General features: G+C 44.7%; 1 protein-coding gene across 1 annotated transcript in view; it reads left to right on the top strand.

The window, feature by feature from the left end:
- Nucleotides 1-16,704, top strand: part of kcnh4a (potassium voltage-gated channel, subfamily H (eag-related), member 4a) — a gene marked incomplete at both ends in the record, with an annotated part of 21,225 nt that extends 4,521 nt beyond the window's left edge. Inside the window, 15 exons of the mRNA XM_079745821.1 lie at nt 1,309-1,542; nt 1,759-1,890; nt 2,057-2,190; nt 5,528-5,798; nt 7,425-7,582; nt 8,042-8,249; nt 9,996-10,190; nt 10,428-10,627; nt 12,149-12,398; nt 13,177-13,391; nt 14,035-14,073; nt 14,647-15,020; nt 15,111-15,190; nt 15,317-15,393; nt 15,661-16,704. Coding sequence (XP_079601947.1) covers nt 1,309-1,542; nt 1,759-1,890; nt 2,057-2,190; nt 5,528-5,798; nt 7,425-7,582; nt 8,042-8,249; nt 9,996-10,190; nt 10,428-10,627; nt 12,149-12,398; nt 13,177-13,391; nt 14,035-14,073; nt 14,647-15,020; nt 15,111-15,190; nt 15,317-15,393; nt 15,661-16,704 — 3,611 coding nt within the window. The remainder of the gene's footprint in view (nt 1-1,308; nt 1,543-1,758; nt 1,891-2,056; nt 2,191-5,527; nt 5,799-7,424; nt 7,583-8,041; nt 8,250-9,995; nt 10,191-10,427; nt 10,628-12,148; nt 12,399-13,176; nt 13,392-14,034; nt 14,074-14,646; nt 15,021-15,110; nt 15,191-15,316; nt 15,394-15,660) is intronic.
- Between the last annotated feature and the right edge of the window lie 46 nt (nt 16,705-16,750).

Here is a 16,750-nt window from a genome sequence, read left to right as displayed (position 1 = left end):
CAGGTGCTGTTCTCGCCAATTATGTTGTTCCGTGTCTTATTTTGATTTGTCCACCTTTTCCTTTTTTTGTTAGGTAATGTTTCTTTGGCTCTGTGGGCTAAGAACTAGCACATATACATGCAGAATAAACATTAATCATTTGTGTTCATCATTGTATACATTTATTAAGCCTTTTCTGTCGTCTTTAAACACTAAATTGCTGCTTTTGTCCTCTTTTTTCAACAATGTACTTCTGTACTACTGTTTCTCAACTGGGTTAAGGGGACGTTTTCCTTTTCTTATAGGTATAGGAGGTGTGATGAAAATATCTTTTTTTTTTACCTTTCTACTGTGACTATGATAGAGGACCATATAAATGCACTTGAAAATCCACAAGGTAAAATGTCTTGGGTTTTTTCCAATGCAGTTCTGGTGTTTTTTAAACAGGTGAAATGGGACACTGCAGTACTTTTGTTGATTAGCTCCTGGTTTGTCTATGGTCTCTAAGAGTCATGGGAAGGCCAAAGACCGTATCATCAGTGTCATTTAACATGTCAGTCATCGGTCTTATACTGCCTTGGTGGATCATGTGTTTGCCAACTATTTAATGCTATTTAGAATTGTTGTGATACTAATTTGAATATCGTATTGACAGTGGAGTATCATCTTTATAGTAAAATGTGTTCTTTCAGTTCCTCTGAATTATTAGATGTCTTTCCACAGATGAACTCTGCAAGTACAATTGTCCTCATATGTTGGTGAATGCAAACACATTGGAGGGCTCTGACTTAATTTATAGGAATCAATATAGAGACATAAGACCCCCTCCCAATCTTGAGTTGAGACCATTTAAGGACCCATTTCCGATAATTAAGATTAAACCATTTGTCTTTGTTGCGTTAGACACTGAAAACAAATCCAAACACCAAGGAAACAAGCTCTGAGCAATTACATGTCGTCATAGCAACCAGCTTTGATCCATATATTGTTTCATCATTCAGGGTTTACGCTTTAAAAACCCTAATTAATCATAATGTACAGGGACATTAGGATGGTGCAGGTACAAGATTACATTTTGCATTCTACTCCATCTGAATAACTCCAATATTCTTATTCATCAGTTATGTGTGTGTATGTGTGTGTTTGTGTGTGTGTGTGTATGTGTGCGTGTGTGCATGCGTGTGTGTGTGTGTGTGTGTGTATGTAGGTGTGTGTGTTTGTGTGTATGTGTGCGTGTGTGAGTAATTCTCATTTCATAACCTCATAATCATAACCTCTCTCCGCTCTCTGTTGTTATAATTGAAATCATTAGCTCTCTTCTTTTTACAGACAGCAACTTTTTGCTGGGAAACGCTCAAGGTCGCCATGGCTACCCTATTGTCTACTGCTCGGACGGCTTCTGCGATTTGACGGGCTTCGTTCGCACTGAGGTCATGCAGAAGAACTGCGCGTGTCGCTTCCTGCACGGTGATGAGTCCAGCGAGCGGGCGATCGCACAGGTGGACAAAGCGCTCGAGAGCCAACAGGAGTACCAGGGAGAGGTCCGCTTTTACCGGAAGAATGGTGATGATTGATGCGGAAAACACTTTCTTCACTCACATTCAACTCTCCTCCTCACTCACTGAGCTTATACTCAGGAAGAACAAAAAATAAACACGTTGAATAAAATGCATGGAAATAAACGTCATGAAAAACAAGTATCAACACTCGGAAAAACAGCAGTTAGTAGTATTGAACTATACAAATAGCCATTTCTCCTTTTTTTTTTGTCATTCTCAGGAAGTCCATTTTGGTGCCTCCTGGACATTGTGCCAATTAAGAACGAGAAGGGCGAAGTGGTCCTGTTTCTGTTCTCCTTTAAAGACGTCAGCGACTCCTATGGGAAGAGCCAACATAACAGCAGAAGAAACAGTGAGACATATAATCCTGCTAATGACCCCCTAGGTTTTACAAGGCCCTCAGGCGCTTATGGTTCAGAGTACAGTGCTAATTCTGGAAGACAAGTAACAGATGAGAATGACCCTCTGTGTGTGACACAGATTTCCATAGTGAATTTATTGTGCCTTTCTCAATGCAGGTGTGTCAGATGCTGCCCACCAGAGCGCAAAGAACAACCGGACACATTTCTCGCAGGCTCATGAACGAGGGAGAACGGTGTTTTCACACCTGACCAGTTTGTTCACCAAGAGGGGCAAGGGGAAACTCTCCAATGTGAGTCTTTTTTCTGATTGGCCTTCTGTTGTCCGAAGCACGCCTAACGAAGTCCGATCAATTGTCCTTTAAAACAGAGGAGCTGCTGTGACTAGAGAATTCAATTATAGTGCATCTTCATTATGAGCTAAACTCTTTTAAAGCTTTTAAAGATAAGGATTCAAAGACCAAATCCATAAATGTTAAGGCAGTAACTGAAGCCATTTAACTTTCAGTTCTTAATCTTGACTCAAAGATCAAATGACATCCAATCAGATCTGTTGGGATTTAATTCTGATATGGGTAGTTCAAACCATTTTGATCACTTTTAATCCAGATTGGATCAGCAGGTAATCAAATCCTAGCAAGCCCATAAACTTCTTCAAAACCATGATTTGGATAATTATCATAAATTACCCTGATCCCTTTAGAAGGGTGGATTATTCACTATACAATTAATCTGATTATAAATATGATCACTAATTAATCAAACATGACCAGTGAAACATTTTTCTTCAGCAAATATTCCACACATCTGTAAAAAATAATTGCCACTTCTCAAGTCTGTAATCGAAATACAAAGTTTGTAATAGGATTATAGCCCTGATAATCAGGATCTGGAGACATTGAAAAGTCATAATCTGGAGCAGGGTGATCCTAACCTACATTTTTTTCAATGACGGGAACAAGAAATGGATGTGCTTCTGATCCTTGATCACGAAAAAATGGGATTTCCAAATCTAATCAGATTTAGATATGTGTTTCAAATTCAAAAGTCAGAGTCAGCTATATAGTCAATTCAAATAAATGTGCCAGAAAAACAGAGGAATCGATATTGCGTTTGTCTCTGACCAACTGTGCAATAGGGAGAAAATGGAGGATATTAGGTAAAATAAAATAAGTAATTTTTACAATAAATAAATTCAAAATAGTGTAAAATGATTCTGAATAGTGCAAAGGTATGACAAAACAAAACAAAAATAAAATAGATTGAAATGTGGAATATGAGTTCTTGGGGGCATTTGGGAGGGGGTTTCGGAGACCAGAGTTCGTGGGGGAAGAGGAAGGGAAGGGAGAGAGGGGAGAGGGTTGAGCTTCCTGACAGCCTGGGGAAAAAGCTGTTTGCCAGTCTGGTGGACCTGGCCCGGAGGCTGCGGTACCGTCTCCAAGATGGCAGGAGGCTGAAGAGGTTTGCGGGTGAGGCGAGTTTCGTAGATGTCCAGGACGGAGGGGAGTGGGACACCGACGATCCGACCAGCAGCCTTCACTGTGCGCTGCAGGGTCTTGCGGTTGGAAGCAGTGCAGCTCCCATACCACACAGGGATGCAGCTGGTCAGGATGCTCTCGATGGTGCCTCTGTAGAAGGAGCACATGATGGATGGGGGGGGCTCTTGCTATCTTCAGCTTGAGGAAGTAGATGCGCCACTGGGACTTCTTGGTCAGTGATGCAGTGTTGGTTGTCCAGGAGAGATCCTCACTGATGTGAACCCCCAGGAACTTGGTGCTGCTAACTCTCTCCACAGCAGTAGGCCTACCGTCAATGATCAGGGGGGGTTATGGAGTGAGGACTCTCCGGAAATCGATAACAACCTCCTTGGTCTTCACAACGTTAAGGATGAGGTTGTTATCTCTACACCACGTGGCCAGTTGGCTTACCTCCTTCCTGTAGTGGCTCTCATTGTTGTCTGAGATGAGACCAACCACAGTTGTGTCGTCCGCGAACTTCACAATGTTGTTGCCGCTGAAGAATGGAGCACAGTCGTGGGTCAGCAGCGTGAAGAGCAGGGGGCTGAGCACACAGCCTTGGGGGGCCCCGTGCTCAGAACCGTGGTTCTGGATGTGTTGCTGCCGATCCGCACTGCCTGAGGCCTCAAGCTGAGGAAGTCCAGCAGCCAGTTGCACAGGGAAGGGCTGAGCCCCAGCGAGTCCAGTTTGCCAATCAGTTTCCAACAATTTCAAATTTTAATTAACTTATATTTAAAACTAGTGCCAGTAACGATTGCAATTTGTCAATAAACACACACCAACAATATGTTCAGCACCATGGCAGCGGCGACTGCATACTATATTATCTTCTGCTTCTTGCTGGGTAGTCTACGTTGAAGGTAACCAATCAGTGGTGAATCACAGGTGGCCTTATAATTCCAGTCCCAAAAATAGTGCTGAATTATCTGTGTGTTTGTAGACAAAAAACAATGTGGTGATGTTTTACTGGCCTTTTTTTTGAAGAAGTGATTATTTTTGGAACACATTGAAAATCTTTGGAAAGTAATTAAAAGGGTTTTCTCCAAGCATGAACAGGAGTTAATGCGACTTTAACACTGCAAGCCAATAGACACGGCTAATGGAAAGCAAATGCTAACCAAGCAAACTCCCATTCTGTAGACCTATGCAAAATTATGAATTTGTAATTGAACATATTGCTTTTACAGGTGCTTTTAAACCATATGCATAGCGATACAGTAAAAAAATTAGAAAAATGTGAAACGGAATTGTTGCGTCAAAACTATTTACATCAGTCACAATGTGAATATGAAGCAGGTTCCGATTATAATCAGAAATTACGGATTACTCAACCTATATAGCCTAGTGATGAGCATATGCTCTGTGCTTTTACAAAAATATAATATTTATTTTTTTTGTTTTTTGTTTTAAATTTGGAAAATAGTGTAAAATAGTGAGAAAAAAATCAAAAGGCTGTTGGCGTGGATTACCAGTTTACCACTATGGATGAATTAAGAGGATTGTGCGTTAAGAACCATTAACAGAAACTTCCGTCATGTCCTTTTAAATTTGGGAAAAAAAACACTATGAATAATCACGTTCAATGTAAAAAGACTCTAAGCCAATTGACAGATAGCTCAGAGTATCCCATCAAATGTTTGCTATTGAAGAAAATTTTCAAATAACTGCCACATATGGTCACTGCACCCAATTAATACATTTTATTTTAAGTGCTTGGGAGATGGTTTATCTTCTTTTTTGTAATGCGTCTCTAAATTGATAGACAAACCCTTTAAACCCATCCATTAAGTTCTGTGGTAAGCACTGAGATCAAGGTGGTTCATGATAAAATTATTTTGGTCGATTATGTGCACGGAAATAAAATGATGTTATCCGGAGTTGATGTTAAGACGTGAATTTGTTTGCTGTGATTTTAAAAGCCTGATACTTGGATAGCAGGAAAAAGTGTAGATATTGAAATAATAAAGTGACCAAATTTTTTAAAACGCATATAGAATGAATAAGAAGAATGTAATAGACAGATAATGCCTATATTCCCTAGTTGTTTCACTATATCTTGCCGGGCTGGCCTTTGTAGTTTAGTTTGTGACAGCTGGTTCTGTTTTCCCTTCAGAGCGTGTTCCAGAAGCCTTCTCTCCCCGAGTACAAGGTGGCGGCGGTGAAGAAGTCCCACTTCATCCTGCTCCACTACAGCGTCTCCAAGGCCCTGTGGGACTGGCTCATCCTGCTGGCCACCTTCTACGTGGCGGTCACCGTGCCGTACGACGTGTGCTTCACGGGCCCCGATGAGGGGAGCGCCGCCCACGGGGAGCAGGACTCCTCCCACGCAGTCTCCCGCGGCGCCGCGGGGAGCGACATCGCCGTGGAGATGCTCTTCATTCTGGGTGAGACGCAGGATGATCCGGCGCGGCCTTTTGTCAAACGGCCGTTCGAGGCCTCCTGTTTGATGCCCCAGGTGTGATGAGGATTAGCCGTAACAGTCCGTCCAGGTTCGTGATTGATGGATCAACACACCCGCTTACCCTGTGGACCGTACCAACATCTGATGTCACTAATGGTTAGGATTGGAATTGGCTTGTGGCTAATCAGCATCACACCTGGGGGAATAACAGAGGCCCTTTCAGGCATCGTGGGTTGTCTTACTCAGACGTAGAGATGAGAAATGCTGGGCTGGTGCTTAGGGTGTTTGGCGCAAAGCCAAAAGGTTATTTTGGGTTTAAAGCCATATATGTCTATATGTATGTGTCCCTGATCCAGACCATTAGTCTCCCTGCTAATAAATGACATGTTTCAAAACTGAATTCACGCTTGGAGAAGTAAAAGAGACCGCTAAGAGCGATGGTAAATAGAGGCAGCAGTGCCCTGATTCTGATGTAGGGCAAGTTTACCGAGAAACATTCCAGCTGTGAGAACAAATAAGTTAACCACTCAGATTGTTACACAACTGTTATTATATCCCATCCATTGATTGAATAATGCTTATTTATTCTCATCTTTTTTCATTAGCATCATGTCTTTTGCCTCCTGGCAGGGTGTGTTTGCGTATTTGCTGTTATCCAGGATAGGTCGTAATATCCAAATCAAACACCTTCATCATAACTAAACCATCTCACTATTCACCAGCTCAGTAACTTGATGCGTAACTTATATTTATATATATATATATATATATATATATATATATATATATATATATATATATATATATATATATATATATATATATTTAATAGTTTAAAGGTTGATGATTACTACTTACGGATTGTTCAATACGACACAACACAATACAATACTATAAATACCCTTAAAACTGATGGTCACAAATTCACAATTTCTCTGTTGCCCTGGTTACAGATAGTACACTCATGATTTCTCTGTTGCCCCGGTTACAGATGGTAATTAGAGATTTTCCACCTTGTCCCAATTTAGTCGACAAAATAAGTGTTATAGCACAGCTGTCATGGGGCCCCACCTCCTTCAACAAGCATATGTAAAGATAGGTTTATAAGGTTTACACATTCGGAGCGAACCAAGAATGCAGTTAAATGTATTTGTACAATGATTAATGATATATTGCACTAGCATTTGCCACTTTATGGATGATTTTATCTTAAGTGTTTTCAAATGAAGTGAGTGCATATGTTGTAAGCATGGGTTACCCCATTGGGGATCGAACCCCTAACCCAGGCAGTGCTAATGCCATTCTCTAATAAGCAAGTGTAGTATTTATTTTCTTCATTGAACCAGTTTTTCATATATAAGAAAATTCAAGACAAAAAAAAGGTTTATGGTTAGCACATCAGAGCAAGTTGCTCCTCATAGGTCAAGAGCATCCTCTGGGAAGCTAACACAGAGCCAAGTGTCAGGCTGGAGCAATCTCCCTCGATTGCAACTCAGAAATTTTGGAAGGAAAGGTTAGCATCTGATGCCACACAAGACCGCAAGGGATACATACAGTTTAACTTTGATATATTTATATATGACTTACTGTATCAATTTCTCATCTTCAGATATCATACTGAATTTCCGGACCACCTATGTGAGCCAGTCGGGTCAAGTGGTGTACGATGCCCACGCCATCTACCTTCACTACTGCAACACCTGGTTCTTTGTTGATCTCATAGCAGCCTTGCCCTTTGACCTCCTGTACGCCTTCAACATAACAGTGGTGAGAGTTGAAACATGTGCTATTTGCACGTACTGTATCTGCGTGGGTGGGTGTGTGTGTGCACATGTCTTCTGTGTGTATCAACATCTTTAGCGCGGCCCACACCTTGACCTCAACCTTCTTTTCAATAGAAATGTTGTCGGTTCTCTTGTATTCTATACTGATCCATATCAACCCAACACCCCCCATAAACAGTAGAAAATTGCTGCCATTACCTAAATCCACTTCACGGAACAGCCATGGAACACAGATCCACATGAAAAACAACACCTTTTGTCAGACTGCTCTTTCGGTGCCCTATGCCATATAGCTGCCGTACAGAAAGAAAACCCACAATACAGACAATGCCATGCAATCATTCCCCACCGTTTTCCTTGAGTTCAGCAATGAATCGCTTGAACATGGGACAATAGTGATTGCACGTGTTTTCTCTCGTGTCGCCGTCCTCTCCTCTCCCAGACGTCCCTGGTGCACCTGCTGAAGACGGTGCGTCTGCTACGCCTGCTGAGGCTGCTGCAGAAGCTGGACCGCTACTCCCAGTACAGCGCCGTGGTGCTCACCCTGCTGATGTCCGTGTTTGCCCTGCTGGCCCACTGGATGGCCTGCGTGTGGTACGTCATCGGACGCCAGGAGATCGAGAGCAGCGACCCCGTCACCTGGGACATAGGTGAGTGTCTTGGTTTGTGTTTGTGTGGATGGCTTTGTGTGTCAGTAGTTTTGGGAGAGGTCCCGTCTAGACTAGTGGCTCTTGAACTAGTAAGCTTGTGACCCCTCGAATGATTTGGGCCGGCACTTGCGACCCCGTTGTCCCTCCTGACCTACTCCCAACGGTGGACGCTCTGGCATCCACGGACGCACATAAGCACAAACGCAAAAACGCACACACTCCCTGTTTCCTCCCGGGTCTCGCTTTATGCATCCCTCTCCCGCTCTCTCTCTCTCTCTCTCTCTCTCTCTGTCTTTCTCTCTCTCTCTCTCTGCATCTTCTCTTTCTCCATCTTCACCTGTCACTCACCCACGGTCAACACCACCACCTCCGCCAACACCACCACCACCACAAACAATCAAGTGGTCCACCTTAGCCAAGCAAGCCTAGGCTAGCACTAGGAATTGAGCAGTATCAGCCCTACACGTTGCGGAGGATCTGGCACATGTTACCATGGTGATGCATTTCAATTTTGTGAGCCACTGGTGGTAAATGTTATTTATTTATCAGAGACCCAGTGAACTTTGGCATACTTAGAAGCTAGATGACCAAGAACTGTGTGTGTGTGTGTGACTGTGCACTTCTTTGACACACATTCATTAGTGATGTATTTGTGTGTGTGTGCGTGTGTGTGTGCGTGTGTGTGTGCGTGTGTGTGTGTGTGTGTGTGTGTGTGTGTGTGTGTGTGTGTGTGTGTGTGTGTGTGTGTGTGTGTGTGCGTGTGTGTGTGTGTGTGTGTGTGAAAGAAAGTGCTTGAATGCATGAGAGTGTTCAGCCTTGAAACACATTAATCAGCACAGATGGAAGGGGATGTACTGGCACTCTTGGATGGCATATTGCCTCATATTGTAAGACTCTCAAAACACACCCTGCGTCAGATGTCTGAGTGCTCCGCCAGCTCTTTCCCTTCGTTTGCAAAGAGGAAGTGAAGACCAGAGGCTGTACCCTGTGATCCAGGCCCCCCCACTGTGTGGAACTTGATATCAATGTATGGGGTGACTGCGTTGTCCTCCTTGGTGGCTGCCACTCCGGGCAGAAGCAGCTTGTTGGCCAAGCGACAACTTACACACACACACACACACACAAACACACACACACACACACACACACACACACACACACACACACACACACACACACACACACACACACACACACACACACACACACACACACACACACACACACACACACACACACACACACACAGTCCCACAGACACTCACACGGTGTTATATGTTTGCCATGTATTGCCTTGACGATGACCCATATCATCACATTACTTAACCACACTTCCAACCTTCTAGTTTTCCTTCTTTCTCTCTTGTAATTCCGTAATGTAATTGTCATGTTGTTGACCTGGGGACTGCAGATGCAAATTAGCCTCTTGGCTAACTCTGCCTTGTTGACATTTAGGTGTGAACTAAAATGTTTATCGATGTGTGCTGCTCCTGCCAAATAAAACGTATACGGATGAAGTAAAAATAAATAAATATCATTGGATGTCTTTCTTCTTTCCTTCCTTACTTTTTGTTCTATCCTTCCATCCATCCTTCCTTCCCTCCTCCCTCCTTTATTTTCATCCTTCCTCCCTCCTTTCCGTCCTTCCTTACCGTCTACCTTTCTGTTTTCATCTCTCTCTTTGTTACTTCCTCCCTTGCTTTTCCCTTCCTTTCCCACACCTTCCTCTCCCCTCCTTCGCACCAGGCTGGCTCCAAGAGCTGGGCAAGCGGCTGGACACACCGTACATCAACAGTACCAGCGGGGGGCCCTCCACGGCCAGTGCCTACATCGCCTCGCTGTACTTCACCCTCAGCAGCCTCACCAGCGTGGGCTTCGGCAACGTGTGCGCTAACACAGACGCCGAGAAGATCTTCTCCATCTGCATCATGCTCATGGGCGGTGAGTTTGGTCCGAAATAGTCAAAGGTCATTGATAACAGGTCCCCCTACCCCTTTTGTTTTCCTGCAACATGTTGCTGCTTGAATACACTTTTTTGGTACTTTTTGGAAGCTTTATCACCTGTCTTTGAGTACTATAAAAGCACCGTACAAGTAACAAGCATTATTGGCATTTGTATAATCATTACAATCTTTTACAAGCGTCTTGCCTCGGTTTTCCTTTCTGATTCCCGTCCAGCCCTGATGCATGCGGTGGTGTTTGGCAACGTGACGGCAATCATCCAGAGGATGTACTCCCGGCGGTCGCTGTACCACACGCGCATGAAGGACCTAAAGGACTTCATCCGCGTCCACCGGCTGCCTCAGCAGCTCAAGCAGCGCATGCTGGAGTACTTTCAGGCCACTTGGTCCGTCAACAACGGGATCAATGCCAACGAGGTTGGTGGCAGATAATAATTATTATACTAGTTATTTCATCAGCTTTTTCACGCTTCATTCAAATGGATGTGGAGGGATTTGAGTAACAGGTAGTGCTCAAGGTTGCCTATGGGTGAGAGAATTGGGGATCGAACCCAGTAATCTAGCTGTAAGTCAACCACACTAGCACAGTCTTACACACACTCTTATCCATCGTTATCCTCGTCGTAATAAAACTTCTATCTTTTGAAGTTCAATTCTATTTTCCTCTTGGCTCTCTATCTCACTCGTACAATAACTGCAACCAATATCTCAATAACATTCAAAATTAAAATGTTGTGTAAATGTGTCAAACTGTATTTAACGATTTTGAAACCCTCTTTGACAGCTTTGTTTTGTAATTCTGTCAAATAAACTGCAGAATAAATTTCTTGGGAGTCCCAGATTCACAAACGTTATTAGAATAATTAGGTAGATTAGCAATCGTCGTGCCTTTCAGTATAGACCATTAGAGGGATGCTGCACATCACATTTGATCAGGAAGAAGGAGCTGGTCCACAAGACCTATAAGAGCGTCTGCCGGTATCATCGCTGGGGTAGAAGGTAAGGAGCAGTGGTTATCAACACCCTCACTACCGCCACCGAGATAATTTATTCATCGCCGAAGCTCGCAGTCACAAACTCTTGTTTGGTGATAGCTTCATTTAACACTTTGTGGCTGTTTTTGCACTGCTCTCTCTATAGCTTATCCCAATATCCGAGTGCCACTAGGAAAGTACGCCAGGCTTTACAGTCATTAATGGACAGTGTATTGGATCTAGTGAATCCTTTGTCCAGCTAAATAAAAGGTTGGTGTTGCAACCTTTTTCAATGACGCTCTTTTGTTACACTTTCTATGTACTCGTTATCTCGCCTTGTGTCAGATAATCTTACGCGTTGCATATTCTCTTCACACAATTTCATTGTGGCTAATAGGATTCTTCCTTTTCTCGAGGAGACCACATGAAAATAACTCCTCCAATGCTTAGAAAGCAAACACTACGGAAATGTGTTTTATTTAACATTTCAATCTTTGAGTAACATATCAATTCATGCAAATGTAAAAATACAACTTTTGCATGTGCAATTACCATTTGTAACCTATACCTTCAAATATTTGGATTCGTTTTTTTTGGGCATATTTAACTTTGGAAACATGAATTTGAAGTTTAAGCTTCAAATGTTCACGCCATCTGCCACTCTCTCTCTCTCCCTTTCTCTCACTCTCTTGCTTGTCATCACTCTCTTGCTTGTCATCACTCTCTTGCTTGCCATCACTGCTCGCTCTCTCTCTCTTGTTCGCTCCCTCTCTCTCTCTTGTTCTCTCCCTTTCTCTCTCTCTTGCTTGCCCTCACTCTCTCACTCTGTCTCTCTCTCTCGTTCTCTCTCTCTCACTCTCTCTGTCTCACTCTGACTCTCACTCCCTCTCACTTTCTCTCCTTTTCTCTCTTGCTTGCCCTCTCTCTCTCTCTCTCTCTCTCTCTCTCTCTCTCTCTCTCTCAGCTCCTCCATGACTTCCCGGACGAGCTGAGGGCGGACATCGCCATGCATCTGAACAAAGACATTCTGCAGCTGCCTGTGTTCGAGCACGCCAGCCGGGGGTGTCTACGCTCGCTCTCGCTGCACATCAAAACGTCGTTCTGTGCGCCCGGGGAGTACCTCATCCGCCAGGGAGACGCCCTACAAGCCAACCATTTTGTCTGCTCGGGCTCCCTTGAGGTGCTCAAAGACAGCATGGTTCTCGCTATTCTGGGTTAGTCTGGTTTAAAAAAAAAATCCAGCTGAATCACTCTCATCGCCTACTCGTCCTACATTCCATTTCTTATTTACCATTCAGGCGTTTAGCGGAGGCTTTTGTCCCAAGCGACTCAAGGCCCTTGGCCAGGCCTTGACAGAGAGATAGGTGCCCACCATCTTTTTCCACATAGTTTCAGCTTTTTTTCTTCAGGTTGAAAATCTGTGAACTTTTCAGAGAAAACACTGCCGGCGTCGCCCAATCACAGATGATGTCACCTCTCAGGCAAACCATTCATTTCAGAAAAGATGAGGTGTATAGACTCTACATCCATTTGCTTTCACAAATCAAAACTGTAACACTGCATAAGTTGCTTGTGTCTGCATACGTTGCTTATTACTTCTTGTATAACAAGAAGTAATTGCTACCATGTTGAACGAAGGAGCTGAAATGGTTAACAAAGTGCAGCGATACAGCCGTTCTATTTTCAATGCTTCATGCCAGTGCTTCCGAGTGCCATGCCAGCGCCTTTGTGATAGAAAAACATGCTGTTCGACACAGGCCCTTGAGTTGTGAGTTTCAGATGCATTTCATTTAGGAGCAGGCAGCAGTCTAATAGCAATTCAGACATGGATAACTAAAAAGGTCATTGGGTCTAGTTGGATAAATCTCTACCGGAATCAGCACATCTTCCTAAATCAGCATATGTGCATTCATCAATAACAAACCTGGCTGTAACCATACAGGAACCAACCCAGAATCGTTGGACTTAAAGCTAAACACTCAACCCCCTCAGGCAAAGGAGATCTGATCGGGGCCGACCTCCCGGGTAACGACCAGGTGATCAAGACCAACGCCGATGTGAAGGCGCTGACCTACTGTGACCTGCAGTACATCAGCGTCAAGGCCCTGAGGGAGGTGCTGCGGATGTACCCCGAGTACGGCAGGCGCTTCAGCGCCGACATACACCACAACCTCACCTACAACCTGCGGGACGGCAGCGAACTGGACGTGAGAGGAGCTCCCACATGCACTACTTGCACACGCACACACACACACACACACACACACACACACACACACACACACACACACACACATACACACACACACAGAAACGTACTTACAAATGTGAACACATGCAAGAACGCACACGTACACATGTGCTCACATGCATGAACACACACACAAACACACACACACACACACACACACACACACACACAAATGCACATGTTTATGCACAAATGCACACACATACACACACACACACACACTCGCACTCATGCGCATAAGCACACACTCACACACACACACACACACACACAACAATGTTGTATTTGGGCTGATAGGGTTAGCTGGTGTGCTATCCCTAGGCTGCAAAATATCAGAACTAGGAGCCCACATTCAGAATCCACTGCGGAGGCGTGCTGTGTGACAGCAGCTTTGTTGTAAAGACCTTTTCCACACACACACACACACACACACACACACACAGACACACACACACACACACAGACACTCACTCACACACACACACACACACACACACACACACACACACACACACACACACACACACACACAAACACAAAAATATGATTATTCTGAAGTTTTCGTTGTATGGGGGTTCACTCTAGCTGTGTCCCTACAGGGAATAACAAGATGCCCACGCTCTCCCAGGCCAACACAGGTACATGTGCCTTTCTGAGTCACCTATTTATCTCCACATGCATGTGTTTGGTGTTTTATTTAAAGAGGCTTTTTACACCCCGCGTCACCAAGCTCTCAAATATTACACCCTAAGGTGTTACCGTAAGTCACTCTCTCTTTGAAATCAAGTGCAAACCACTGCCACTTCCAATTATAGCTTTTGATGTGGCAAATGTCAAAGGTGTCACACTGGAGAATGGGATGATTATAAGTGAGGCAGAAGTTGCTAGTATGCATTTGGTTGGAGACCAAATCATTTGCTAAATGTTGTGCTGTTTGGAAGATGGCGTGGGTAGATATCTGGCAGCGTTTCTGGCTATTATTGCAGTAACTGAGTTTCCCAAAATAAATTAGGTTTTGTCCATGTAGTAGTAATGTCCCATCCATTGAAACGCTTTCAGTAAAATCAGGAACATGATGGAGCAACAATCTGTTATGTTCTGCAAAATAATGATGAACAATAAGAAGACTTGTTTCATGTTTGTATCACAGAGCGATGGCGAAAACAACAACAAAATATCTCGCTCAATCTCTCCAACGATCCCCTTCCCAGGAGCGAGACGGTCGGGAGCGCAAGGTGCCCATCATCTCCGGCGCAGACCACGCAGAGAAAGGTGAAGACGTGGAGCTCCCTTATCACAGGGGGTTGCCCCTGCTGCACGGAATGGGAAGCCCCGTTCGCCAGCCCGGCCTCAGTAACCTGTTGGGGGAGGAGCTTGGTCACATCAACTCCCTCCGCGTATGTCGCTCCCCTGTCCAGGGCGGCGGTCGAAGTGAAATACCCTCACCGCTCCTGCTCATCAACGAGGAGGGCCGACCTGCGCCGATGCTGAATTTTTCTCAAGACCCGGATTTCAGTGGTCGACAAACCAACAAGTTGCTCGATCCAACTCTGAATTCAGCCAGCCCGTTAGACCTCAGCCCCAGGTGACCCTGGTTGAAATTATATTCGATGTTTACTTACCTTGTTTGCTTGAGCACATTATGTAACTCTACATAACTGCTTGTATCAACCAGGGTGGTGGATGGGATCGAGGACAACAGTCCTTCTTTTCATTTTAATGTGGAGCACAATGAGGCAAGGACGAATGAAAAAGGTAGCTCTCCAGCCAAAGAAAAATACTGCCAATGGTCTAGTACGATGAAAATGAATAAATACCTGTCTGTCTCTCTGGCTGCTGTCTTTTTCTCAATGTCATGAATGTTTTTCCTCTCTTTTACAGACCCTTACCAGATAAGTGCTAACCTGCTGCTAGAAACAGAAGATATAAAACAGAATATGGACAAATTAAACAAAGAGGTATGGGATAAATCTACTTTTTAATATTACTTAAAGCTATGATATTTGTAAATGTCATATTTAATGAACTGGACCTAAGCATTTTTATTATCAATAATCATAACTTTAAAAGTAAGTTTAATCTCAGGAAAGATAAATAAAAGTTAAGTAACGATGTTAGGTAATGATTCATCCTATAGGTAGGGTTTAAAAAAAAATAGATTGAATGGATTCATGCAGCACTGTGTCATTATTGAGAACAAAATAAAAACGAATTTTCCCTCACAGATGTCCAGCCTCAATCAAGAGGTATCCAACTTGTCCAAGGAGCTTCAGGAAATGATACATTTCCTGCAGAGTCATGTGACCACGCTGCATCAAGCCTCTCTGCCATCCAAGTACTCCTACGGCGTACAGATGGTCCCCGCGACCGGCGGGACCCCCGCCGACTGGCAGAACCAAGTCCCTTACGGTGTTCCCACCAGGCCTACTGGCTACCACCACCATGAGCCCGTCAGCCACCCGGCCAGGAACCTGTGGGGCTGCGCCAAGGCCCGCGACAGTACCCCTCTGGGCCAGGAGGGGAAGCATTTCTGCCACCCATCCGGTTCCATCCCCCCGTTGTGCGTGCACCAGTGTTGCTCTGAAAGTGCCCCGACGGGCCCCGAGCACAGGTTTCAGAGCCGATGCCAGGGTCCCTTACAGAGTTCCAGAACCCCGCCCACTTCCCCTTACATGAGCCACTTAGCCGGCCAAGCAGCAGGCCCGCCCGCACCTCCGGGTCTCAGCCTGGTCTGCCAAGGGTTCCCTGGCCACGGTCCTGAACTCCGGCTGGTTTACAAGACCTCCTTGTCAGCCATGAGCAGCTTTCCTCTGTGTTCCTCCGGAGGTCTCAGTAAGTCCCATCCCTCTCTGAGCAGACAGGTTGGCACCGACCACACCCGGTCTCCAGCACCCCTTCCTCACTCCACCACGCCTACCGGCCTGCTTCCACAGCAGCTGGACACCACCTTTGGTGCGTTGACAACCATGACGCATTGTGCCCATGTAAGCATCGCACAGGACAAGGGCCACCATGGAGCCTTCACCAGCCCCAGACAGAACGACCCTGTCGGATCCAGCTCCATTCCCACAGAAATGCAGAGCCATACGCATTCAATGCAAACGCAGTCAGCTTCAATGGATTGCTTAGTTTCAGATCAGCAGGAGTTTAAATATAGAAATGAGAGGACAGAAAATGATATGGTGGCTTCTCAGGGCACTGGCAACAGCCCTTCAACCTTACAGGTTGAACCCCTCTGGGGTCTGGAGGTATCCAAATCCCCCAAATGATCTAAGGACTTTGTTTTGGGAAGACAATGCAGCAGGATTATGATTC

The sequence above is a fragment of the Pollachius pollachius genome (genome assembly GCF_949987615.1).
Source record: "Pollachius pollachius genome assembly, chromosome: 11".
Classification (NCBI taxonomy): Eukaryota; Metazoa; Chordata; class Actinopteri; order Gadiformes; family Gadidae; genus Pollachius; species Pollachius pollachius.
This window is presented reverse-complemented; position numbering and strand designations above follow the sequence as displayed.